Source organism: Schistocerca serialis, chromosome 2 (genome assembly GCF_023864345.2).
Source record: "Schistocerca serialis cubense isolate TAMUIC-IGC-003099 chromosome 2, iqSchSeri2.2, whole genome shotgun sequence".
Taxonomy (NCBI): domain Eukaryota; kingdom Metazoa; phylum Arthropoda; class Insecta; order Orthoptera; family Acrididae; genus Schistocerca; species Schistocerca serialis.
In genome coordinates, this window is record NC_064639.1 from 795,032,124 (window position 1) to 795,044,729 (window position 12,606).

Sequence of the window (12,606 nt, forward strand, 5' to 3'; positions counted from 1 at the left end):
TTCTGGCATGTTGCAGGCGCATACATATCTAGTTCTGGAACTGCTGAGAGGGGGTGAGCTGCTTGAAAGGATAAGAAAGAAAATACATTTCACTGAAAGTGAGGCAAGTCAGATAATGCGCAAGTTAGTCTCAGCAGTACACTTCATGCATTCCAGAGGTGTTGTTCATAGGGACCTCAAACCAGAGGTACTTTTGAGTTTTTCAGTAACTAGGCATTTCTGTTTTCACTGGTAATTCAACTGCAGTGCAGTCCTTCACATTTCATTATACAAATTTCATTGCAGAATCTGCTCTTCACTGATGACTCTGATATGGCAGAAATCAAAATAGTGGACTTTGGGTTTGCACGACTGAAGCAAGAAAAGGAACCTATGCATACACCGTGTTTCACTTTACATTATGCAGCACCAGAAGTTCTCAAACAGGCATTTAATCAAGGTGCTGATGGGTATGATGAGAACTGTGATCTATGGAGTTTAGGAGTAATTTTGGTAAGTTTTCTTTTTCAAATTTATTTTTCTAATTTTGAAATACTTACATGAAAAACCTGCAAAATTTGATGCATTAAAATAAAACAACTTGTCTTTACAGTACACAATGTTATCTGGGAAAGCACCGTTCCACGCCAGATCAAGGGATGATAGTGCAGCTGCTGTTATGGCGCGGATAAAAGGAGGAGAGTTTAACTTTAATGCTGATGCTTGGGCACATGTATCTTCACAAGCAAAGTACCTTACCAAAGGTATGCAGAAGTAATTTTATGCTCATAGAAAAAACAACTTTTGTTTAACATCTTACTTTCCCCAGTTGTCATGGTGCCTATATTTTTTTATACTTTTTGAAAGGTCATAAGTTGATCTGACTAATATTACACTCACTGTACGGTATTGATCAAACATATTATACCAACTACCTGACCCAGTTATCGGTTTCCTTTCAAGATTAATGTTTGGTTAGTAAAGGATAGCAGCTGTCCAATGACAAAGCTGTGAATATGATTGCTTAGTGTTAATGCAAAGGCAAGGTAAAAAGTACAACACTTGACAAGGAATGGTCACTTTTTAGATGAAAAAATGCATCAACTTCGTGATGTAACTGTTACTATGATGTACATGATTTGTTGAACATTTCAAGGATTCCTCCCCAGAAGTTTGATTGTAAATTGTACAAAATATACTTCAGCAATTGGTTCTTCATTGAACTCGTATGTTTTCTAACCCAAAATTCTTAATACTTGGAAGTATGTGGAATTCAGTGGGTGCTTAATCAGGTGAATAGTATAGCAGTAAAAGATTAGTTTTTTAGATTTCAAGTTGCCAAAGCACCTTTGTGGGCAGAAGCATCTACCTGACTACTTTCTTGTGCAGTCCATGCCATCCTTCATGTATTGTTTTGTCCAGTTTATCCAGAAGACTAGTATAGTATTTGCCAGTTATTATTTTATGATTTTCAGGGTAATTAATAAGAAGAACCTGTGTTTGCATCCCAGAAAACATTAGTCGAAAATTTTTGACCATGAGACGCCCTTTTTGTTTTTAGGTGACTGGCATCTGGCTCCCACATGGTGTTTTGTTTGATGCTGCATGATGCCTCATTGACATTAATGTCAATCATTGTCAAAGCAATTCAGTTATTTGTCTTAGGATTTCATTTTCTGATTGGCATTAAAGGAAATGAAGCTACCATCTTGCACAAAGCTTTCCTATAATTAATCTTTATGTATAATAAACCATATTTCCTCTTTTGATATGCTTATGGAATCATGAATTTCTTGCCCTTTTTGTTGGTTATTGTTTAATACCATATTATGTACTCTTGTAAAGTCTTCGAGGATGGTGTTGAGACAGCAACAAGCCACAAATTTATTTTAAGTTCCTTTATTCAAAAGGTACTGTTACCGGTTTTGAATCTTTACAGTTCATCATCAGACAGCTTTCGTGCTTTCATTAGAACATGTGGGGCATTTTTTACTGGTAAGTTGTCATAAAATATAATACATAATTATAAGCACATCACACAGATGGTTGTGTTACAGTTTTGCATTGGGGTGTGACTCATGTGAAACGCTAGTTTGCAATACTTGTTTTCATAGTCTTCATCCAGCACATGGCATTCATAGTTTTCGCCACATTCTCATCATTGCACACTCAAACTTGTATAACTGAGCACTTCAGATTTGTCACTGAGTACATTTCCACCACATTCCTACCATAAATTTGAATCACTGACCACTTCATATTAGTCACAGGACAAACTTTTAACATGCACTGCATGTTTGGATAGATACAAAGTGTTTACAAACATATGAGTGCCAAAGATGCTATGATATATCGTAACATTATACAGATGCCCCATGATTGGAAAAAGATCATATATTCACTTACGTAACTGAAACGCCTTTTACACCAGTACAGAGAGACATTTATTTTGTGAATATTAGAGTAAATACTGCTACACTAATTATAAAGGTATTCCATGTCAAAGATTTTTGTTAATTTTATATATATAGGTGTAGGAGGCATGGTGGAAAATAATTTTTGGAAATTTTTCAGGAAGGGGTGTTAGCCAACTCAGTTTGTTCATTAAGGATATAGTCTGGGGGGGCTGGTTTTTTGTTTTTGTTTGTTTCATTATTTATATATATATATTTTGTGTGTGTGTGTGTGTGTGTGTGTGTGTGTGTGTGTGTGTGTGTTTCTATTTCTTCCAGTATATTCATAGTGGCTCCCTTTTCTGTCAGATGTAAAATTTTTAAATTTTTCTCAATGTTTCTCGGTGAATGGTTTTCTTCAGCAATATGCGCTACAAATGCAGATTTGTTCAAGTTGCCAAGCCTTAAAGCATCAATCTGTTATTTGTATCTAAATTCAAACTGCTGCCTGTGTGTCCAATGTAGAATTTTGGGCATTTGAGCTTGTATATTCCTGACTTACTGTAGGGGATCTTGGTGGTGTTTACGTCATGAATTACTTTTTTTTTTGTAATTTATTATTTGTGGAAAAGCTGATTGTGATATTTTTCTTTTTAAATAAGTTTGCTATTTGGTATGATCCACAACAAAATGCAAACAAAAACCACAGATCCACTTAGCAGCAATCCACACAACATGCACTCCAGACCAAATCAGTGTGCCACAGAAGCCAAACCTAAATATGCTGCTCTCCCATACATAGGCCCACTATCACACCAAATCAAATTTTTAAAAAATCTTTAACATGGAACATCTTTATAGTTAGTGTAGCAGTATTCGTTCTAACATTAACAAAATCAGTGTGTCTCTGTACTGGTGTAAAAAGCATTTCCGTTACGTAAGTGAATATATGATCTTTTTCCAAGCATGGAGCATCTTTATAATGTTACAATATACCATAGCATCTATGGCACTCATATGTTTGTAAACACTTTGCATGTATCAAAACATGCAGTGCATGTTAAAAGTCTGTCCTGTGACTAATATGAAGTGGTCAGTGATACAAATTTACGTGTGCTACGGTAGGGATGTGGTGGAAATGATGTACTCGGTGACAAATCTGAAGCACTCAGTTATACAGGTTTATGTGAGCAATGATGAGAATGTGGCGAAAACTATGAACGCTGTGTGCTGGATGAAAACTATGAAAACAAGTACTGCAAACCGGCATCTCACATGAGTCACATCCCAATGCAAAACTGTAACACAACCATCTGTGTGACATGCTTATAATTATGTATTATATTTTAGAGCAACTGATCAGTAAAAAATGCACCACATGTTCTAATGAAAGCATGAAAGCCGTCTGACGATGAATTGTAATGATTCAAAACTGGTAAAAGGTACCTTTCGAATAAAGGAAATTGAAATAAATTTGGGGCTGGTTGGTGTCTCAACACCATCAACGTTTGTCTTCAAATAACAGCCACGGTCTCCAACCATGTCATTATATGACAAAATTGCAATGTCTTCAGTTGTGCTTAAAATTTTGGGACCCCCTCCCCTCCACCTCATCCCCTACAAAGTACTGTTTCAGACATTAAATTCTGAGGCTGGGATAGAGAGAAGCAAAGGAAAGAATTAAAAGAGGGGGTGAGAGAAAATCTGAAAAGACTTGTGATTTGCAATAAAGTTCTTCAGCCCATTTTCACATATTTAATTTTAGCTTACTTTCGGTTCTGCAATATCATTGCATCAAATTACTAGTTGCTATGCTTACTCTTATACTCTTCATAGATGCAAATCTGTGTACTTTCTCTGTAAATGACAACCATTGTCATAAGAGAGTAAATAGACTTAATGCACCATTCGTTCTGTTCATGAATGAAGAATTGACTTAATGACCATTTATTGCTGTAATTGAGGCACTCTGACCTTCACAGCCTTTAAATCAGTATATCTAGACTCTAAAGGATTTTCTTAGGTTTCTAGTTAGAAACAGGTGCTAGTGTTCTTGTAAGTTACTTTTCCTGAGATAATGTGTATTGCTTCAGGTACTGACTGTTGAGGCTACTCTCTCTGCAGTGGTTGCTTCCCATGGCAGCAAAACCGCTGAACATCCATTCTGATCTTCACGATAAAATTTTAATAACATTACTTTGTCGAACCTACTGTGGATCATACATACTTGAACGGTACACTAGGATGGGTCACAGAAGCAGAGTGGAAGCAGTATCTTGTGCCGTAGTGATACCAACCCTGTGAAGTGAGGTGCTCCACTTACTCACACCTCAACCTTTGTTGTCGTTCAGTTCTTTATTTTCCAACTCACTTATCACAAGATGCTTGTCTGACTCGCGATTGGTTCCAGTTGTAGCTTGCTACTCTTATGGGCAACAGCCTCTCACATTTACATGTCATTTAGTTATGTAATCACTAACATTCATCTGTAGATGATGATATGATTTCATCAGGTTGTAATGTCATTGTAAATGTATACTCCTGTCACATACCAACTAAAATATACGATGTCAGTTTGGATCACATTGGAATTTACTAGCATATTGAAAATAACACATAACTGGTGCTGTTGCATTAATCATTCACTAAATGCGTATTTATGGGGCAGATACCTCAGTGTCAGAGTTGCCAAATTTAGCGAACTTTTGCTATGCAAGGCATGTTCTAGATTGGGCAATAAAAATAGCTCTCAAATTGATATTTATCTAGCAATCAATTTATCTGTATTCTCCACACTTCTTTCAAAAACTCAGATTTAGACGTCCAAGTGAATTATTATGGGGCCACTTGTAACAGATAATACTGATCATCATTGAAAGTAAATGATAAATATTAACTGTCACACTACTTGTTCTTTGTCATGTAAATATGAAAAGTGTTCTACTACATAGCAGAAACGTTTTTTAGATAGCTCATTAATGAAGATATGAACAGTTGTGTAACAAAATATTATTAACGTTGCAGGTCTGCTGACTGTTGATCCAAAAAAGAGACTACGAATGAGTGACTTGCGTTCAAATGAATGGCTCAAGGGCAGCAATACAAGACTGTACCCATCAACTCCCTTAATGACACCTGATGTTCTCACAGCTGGCTCTTCAACACGTTCTGCAGAGATAGGAGTTAAGCAGACATTTGATGCCTTCTACCAGGCACAAAAAGAAGGTTTCAGACTGCAGGTGAGTAATTTACCTGGTTCTATAGCTTATGGGTGTGGTGAAACAGAAGTGTCATATTATGACCAAATTTCAACAGATCATTAAAAAGTGTTTTGACAACATACTTTTTTAATCACCCAAGGTTCATACCTATTTTAAAAATGTTATTTACAATGTATGTTTTACATTCAATGTCTGTTTCAGGATGTGGTAAATGCAAAATTAGCCCAGCGCAGACGTATGAAGAAATCCTCAACTGATGCTCGAAGTTGTTCAACATCGAGTAGCTTTTCAACTTCGAGCTCTTCAGGTGAGCTTTTTTCCACTTAATATTTCATCATGTTATTGTTGTTTTATCTGAGCTCTTTCTGTTACTGGCTAATTCAACAACGTGAGCAATAGGTAGTATACTCACTAATGATAAAACTGTCATATGTCTGCATATCTACTTTTACTCTCACGTACAATAAAATTTACCATGGTTTGTCTTGTAAAGCCTGTTCCGCTATTTTCTTTGGGCTTTGTAATGTTCTTTAGTACGATTTCTTTTTCGTTTGCATCAAATGATGAATGTAATTAATCATAAAATATTTTTAGCTGTGCATCATATATATTTTATTTCACGCTGAATGTAATGCCCCATATAACTGCTTAACATTATCAATAATCATTTTTACCTTTCTTTCTAACCTTCTGGCTTCATGGTAATGCTAACTGGTAACATGTGTTGGACACTTTAAGGTGCACTGAACAAAGCTCAGTGATTTTTTGGAGTATATAGTTTCCCTCCCCGGCAACCACCTTAATCATAATTGCTGTCCACAGCCTTAATCAGACCTTTTAATCTTCCCAGCGATCAACATGTTTCTCTTTCGTACTTGCAAACATTCCTAAAAGTAGTAGTTTCTGAAGTAATACTCAGATTTTCAACATCTCTTCAGCTATTTATTATTAAATTTGCTTCAGGTATGCTGATATAAGAGAATACCATAAAACCAAACCCTCTTTCTGCAAGATTATTTCAGAATATTTGTCTTCAAAAGAAAAAAAAAACTAATGATGCACTAAATATCTGTACTCACCTTGTATCTATAGAAATTTAGTCAACAGTGATACATGTAAAAATGTTGCACATAGTTCCAAATTTTGGTATTCTAATTCTGTTTGTAATCATTCAGTTCCTTCTGTGTCATTCAGTCAACAGCATTACAGTTCTTGCAATCTTTATTTCTAGGAACTTCATCAATTCAGACTCCAGTAAAAGTCAGTCAGTCTGGGTCCACTCATTCTACTGGGAGTGGAAGTGTCAAACGAGCTAGCAGCAGCCAAGAGGATGGCAACAAGGTGTTCAATTTTGGAGAAGCAAGAGTGAGGGAGTATCTTTCCAGTCTTTCTTCTGATGAATCCAGCTGCTCCTCAAGCTCCAACAGTGGACAGAGTGGAGTGAAACGACACAGTGATTTTGTGCTATCTCCTGTAAGGAAAAAGTGGAAGAAGTCAGTCTCAGATTCAGAAGTACTGATCACTGAGCATCGTACGACTGATATATCGGGAATGAAAGTGTCACAAAGTTTAGGAGAAATTAGCAACCGGTTACCAGCACCTACGGAGAGACGTGTTCCATCCGAAACGAGTATTTCAGTTCAAGGACAAGAAGCACAGTTACCTGTGCCAAGTGCTTCTCCTGCAGTAGCAACATCATCACACAGGGCATTACATCAAGATGTGGGCCCAGGACCTTCTCGGGAACAACTTGGAAGAAATACCACAGGTCCTTTGACTAGATCTCAAAAGCGACGCTTAGACAACAGTTCCAGTTCTGGATCAGCATCTCAGAAGCGTCGACTAGACGACAGTTCAAGCTCTGGATCATCCTCACGCATGACTACCCCTGAAATGCCTGTTAAAACTGAGACATCAACAGCTTATAAGAGGCACCACAAAAGGCATCACAGACAGAGACATCATGGTGCAGAAAAGAAGTCAAAGAGGATGCCAACTATTACAGTTGAGTAAGCATTTTAGTCAGGTGGGAAGAATTATGTAATAAACAATACTGAGTACAGGAGTCATAGATGTAAAAGTGTGACTAACTACATAGTTCTTAAGCCTAGTCGCCTGTGACAGTGCTTGAAGACTCTGCATATAGATACTTTCTTGCAAATGGAAAAGTGGTTATCCCACTTTGAGAAACATTAATTACACATATTATATGGCTTTTTGTAAGGTGCAATTGAATTGCACAAGCTGATGCAAAAGGTGTTGTTGAAATATGTTGTTTACACAAAGGGACTTAATAATATATTTTTGTTTTCTTTTAGAAAATTTATGTCATTGTTACTTGCTAAATGAAGAAATGTTATGTACTTGTTGAAAAGACAATTGTTTATTTTGCAGAATGTATATGGTGTGTATCTATATTGTGACAGTTGCTATAAATATGAAAGGGAACAGAAGATGAGAGCTATACACAGTTACTGCAGAGTTGAAACTACGGTGCTTTAATAATGTGCCGTTAACATTAGAGTATTTTTAAAAAAGAAACTGATGTTAACTTCTTAAGTCATCACATGTATATCCTTTTGTACCTGTTGTAGTGTGACGATATATTGGTAACAAATATTTTTTGTAAGAGACTAGTCGAAACGCACAGTAGCTGAGTATTTAAAAAGAGTACTGCATTGTGAATTTAGAATAAACTGTACTGCAATATATGTCATGCTTCTAGGTAAAAATCTGACTAAAATTTTGTGTAGTTTTTTGACCTCTGAAATGTTTGTTATTTTTGAAGGGGGCAGGTTTTGTATGGTGAGGCTGCATGTGAGAGCTACATATCCATTTAACATTTTCAATTTCATTTGCCATTGCAGATGAGTGGATGATTTTACAAGATTTGATTAAATGTTTACCTTGCATTTGGTGGCTGTTGAGAGGAGGGTAATGTACATTAGCTTCCGCAAAGTTACTTACATGGCAATGATTTTATTACCTCCTCATTGTGATGTGTGAATCAGTGACTACTGTGCGTGAGTAAATGTGTTGCAAACTTAAATAAGAAGCAAGCTAGACTTTCAAAGGTTTTACCTATAGATTTATCAGAAACATTTGTTTGTTTCTGGTATCTAAGCACTGTTGTTCCTGTGTATCTAATTATAATTACTCACAAGGTGAAAGTACAAGGAGTATGTGTTTTCTCCTTGTAATTGATGAAGTATTACCTTTCCTGTATATCAAGTATGATTATTTAAGTCAAAGCGTGTATGCAAAAAATTGAATAGCTGCAGCCACTGACAGTGATGAATTTGTTCACTCTCAGAAATGTCTGTTTTTTTTTTTTGCAATTGAGACTGAAAATGTATGTTAGGCCTTTGTGTCAGTGTTAGTACCCTTTGTTGTACCACAGACATGGTAATTAGTTATCTGCATCTTAAAAGCAAGCATGTCATAACTTAGTTTCAGTTATGTTGTGAAACTGTTGATTTAAATTGTCACAAGTAAGTTTATATTTATCATTGCTGGAAAACGAACTTTCATAATTGCTTGCCAAAGAGAAATACAGATGAGTTACAGGATGTGTATGTTGCACTTGATTGGTTTGTACGTGTATGAAGTCCAACATTAAGTTGGATTGTATGATTTGTTCTTGAAATGATAAACTTTGTGTCTTTGGAAGGTGATGTATTTTTATTAAATTCTGTTAGAGATTTGCTTGCTCATTTTGTTTCAAACACTGTATGAATTTCTTCTCTACACAATGGTACACATCAGAAGAATAAAATGTGGTGTTTTTTCATTAGAATGAACTGTATACACTCCAACAATAATGCATAACTCAAGTAATTCCTTTTTGTGTTAATTTAGTTTAATATCATTGATACTGAAGAAGAATAGGGGCATTTGTTTTGAAATGAATGGTGTGATCACTTTTTTATATTAGTATATCTGCAAATTATATTTAGTGATTGTAGCTGTGCTAAGATATATTATAAATAATATCAGTTGTTATTTTTAGGATTATTCTAAAAAATGTCTGATTCCAGTCTTAGTGAATGCAGTTCGGTTATTCAGCTAGAAATAAGAATTTATTAATGATTGACTGTGATTTGAGGTGGGTACAAATTATGACCATGGTTTGTCTTTGTCCCTGATGATCATTTACAGTATATATATCTAAATGTCCTTTGTGACAATGTAAAATTATACCAAAAATGTGCAATGGCTTGTGATAATGATTAAAATTGTGAAATTGTTTCATTTTGACTTGCACTCATAAATTAACCATCTCAGTTGTTTAGGGACATGTTGACTTATCATCATTGTTAGCTGGTTGTTTATGAAACTATTGGCAAAAGATTATTGTTGATATATTAATAAATGAATACCATCACCAAATTCCTAAAATCACAGAAAAGTTTTTCTGTGAAGTGAGTTTGTAATCCTTTCCATGAAAGTAGTTCCGATATCATAGAAAAATTATTTCAGCCACTGATTTAAATACTTACTGATTCTCCTAGAGAGAGATGAGCTTTACTTAACACTGATCCATCCATTAATTTTTTGACTGATGCTTCTGTGTGTTTGAACAGTCTCAGGTTGCTATGAAAAAATTATTTATAATGTATCTACATAATTGTGTTTTCATAAGCTGTCATAATAATAAATGAACATAATGTGCTTACTTCACATTGTTTCATGCCATAATTTGTACTAAATCATGTTACTACAGAAATAAGGTTATATTATGTTTGTTTTGTATTCAGAAAGTGATCTGTTCCTCCAATTTCATTAATTGTTCAGTATTTTATCCTCAAAAATAAAAATTTCGGTAGCAAGAATGGCAAGGAACCTTGTAATAAAGTTAACTGCCTATTTTCTGAATGATTAACACAAAATATTTATTTATGTGGTCTCTCTCACCATCAATGCTGTTTATTGGATGTAGATTCACCAGGCATGCCATCAATTGATTTTACACATGAATATATTTTTGTAAGTCCAGAATATTCATCAAAAGATGTTATTCTCAGGAAGTGGAATCTTTCTGTGAACTGTTGCTTATGATACAGTTGTAGCACTCATTTGCTTACTGAAATCTACACGGTATTTATTTCTAAATATGTTAATATTTCTGTTTATATGTGTATATACCATACTGAATTTGGGATTTAAATAAAGATATCTATAGAATTTATATTAATTCTCCTGTAGTAGTAGTTGTTCATGAATATGTTATACCTACATATATTACCTATCCTCCCAAAATTGTTGCACTTCTTATTGAGATCAGATTTTTGTTAATGTGACTAGTAACAGATACCTTTTGAACTTCAAGAAGAAGAAGAAGAAGAAGAAGAATGTAATGTACATTTGTAAGCAAAAGACAAAGAAGTACATAAGAATTCAGTTAAATGTTACAGTAAATAGCTGTTTTAATTCATCCACTGTATGGATAAGCTTGGCTTAGTGAGTTTTACTTATCCCAGATATAGTGAAAAAAAATTGTTAAGTCAAGAACAGGAACGAGCAAAACTTAGAGATGTACAAAAAATAGCAGTGGTGTCCAAACCAATGTTCCCATCTTGCCATGGCCCAGGGAGTGAAGTAATCTTACCCTCCCACACATCACTATTAAACTCGTTGTCATAGTATCTTCACTATTTTCAAAAGTTTCAAGAGGTGTAAGATAGACAAAATAATAACTTTTAACTTATTTTCATTATCTCGTTGTTGTTGTTGTCAGTGGCTCAAAGTATTGTTGTGTCTAGGAGTACATTCTTGCTGCTGAAAATTTTGATTTAACATTGCAAATTCTTGTTGCACTAAATAACTGATAAATATTTGCCTGTTGCTATAAATATCTTTTTATTTTATCCCATTCTTCTATACCACGGTAAATTCACTATATCCATTTTTATCACACCACAGATTAAATTATTAGAGACAAGATTACCAAAATCTGAGGTATGCCCACCACTACTTACATTCTGCGGTACTAACAATACTGCAAAAAATTTACAAAGAAAGAGAGTTTACAAACACAAGATGAATTATCACAAATATATCATTATTTTATAAATTAATCCAGAAATGAGTTAAATAATTCACATTAGATTGTGCAATTAATAATATGAATTTTAAGTATGACAGAAGTTTTGCAATTTCAATTATTCTTAAAAGAAGAGTACATACAGAGTGTAACAAATTAATTTCATTGTATATATTTCGCCTGAAATACATAATATAATATAATATATTATATTATATACAAAATCATATAAATTCTTTTAGTGAAACAGCTGAGATAATTTTAACCTATGTAGGAACCGATAGTATACATAGTATCGGGTATTTCTGTCAGATGTTCCTGTGCTCCATTCACTAATGTGCTGTAAGTGATTGGTTACCTGCCCCTTATTTCACATATTTCTCTGAGAAAAGTTTTTCTTGGCAAGCTAGAATATTAAAAGTGTGAAGTAAAATAGCATGTTCCAAATTTGAAAGACACTTGTGGCATTGTATTTAATTAAGACCTTGAAATTACAGTTCATTTTTCAATCCACCATAAGCAGCTAATATGCAGTGTATTGTGCCACCTGATGGGACCAACCTTTAGTCTTCTATGTCCTTGAAATTAGTATTAACTTGTTGTGTTAAATTCTTGTGTAGGCAGAATCAATGTGTAATCACAAGGGTTTCTGCATGTAAAACATGTTGATGCAATAATAATTCATTATCTGCTATTCATTAGTTAAGCAGTAAGGCATGGCTGCAAATTATTGTAATTGCAGACATGTTTTTGTACATTCGTGTACTCTGGAAGAGGGTGTAGGCAACCTGACAATTCCACTTTTCAAGAGATATTGGCTTAGCCTGGAGAACTGCACCAATGATTGCCAAATATAGAAATTTTGCATGAGTTAAATAAAAGACGCAACAATATAAAGTGTGCTAACACTATTTATTTAGAAACGGTTCAACAAAGAGAATGTTGTAAGTCACTAGAGCTTCATACAGGC

At 34.6% G+C, this 12,606-nt stretch overlaps 1 protein-coding gene across 2 annotated transcripts in view; it reads left to right on the plus strand.

Moving 5' to 3' along the window:
* LOC126458031 (ribosomal protein S6 kinase alpha-5-like) overlaps nucleotides 1-11,542 on the plus strand; it is a 411,119-nt gene extending 399,577 nt beyond the window's left edge. Inside the window, exons 12-17 of one of the 2 annotated variants that reach the window (XM_050094819.1) lie at nucleotides 17-187; nucleotides 286-492; nucleotides 593-743; nucleotides 5,397-5,611; nucleotides 5,795-5,900; nucleotides 6,825-11,542. In XM_050094819.1, the coding sequence (XP_049950776.1) occupies nucleotides 17-187; nucleotides 286-492; nucleotides 593-743; nucleotides 5,397-5,611; nucleotides 5,795-5,900; nucleotides 6,825-7,606 (1,632 nt within the window). In that variant the 3' untranslated portion in view covers nucleotides 7,607-11,542. The remainder of the gene's footprint in view (nucleotides 1-16; nucleotides 188-285; nucleotides 493-592; nucleotides 744-5,396; nucleotides 5,612-5,794; nucleotides 5,901-6,824) is intronic. The other variant, XM_050094820.1, reaches the window with a different exon arrangement.
* Nucleotides 11,543-12,606: the final 1,064 nt, after the last annotated feature.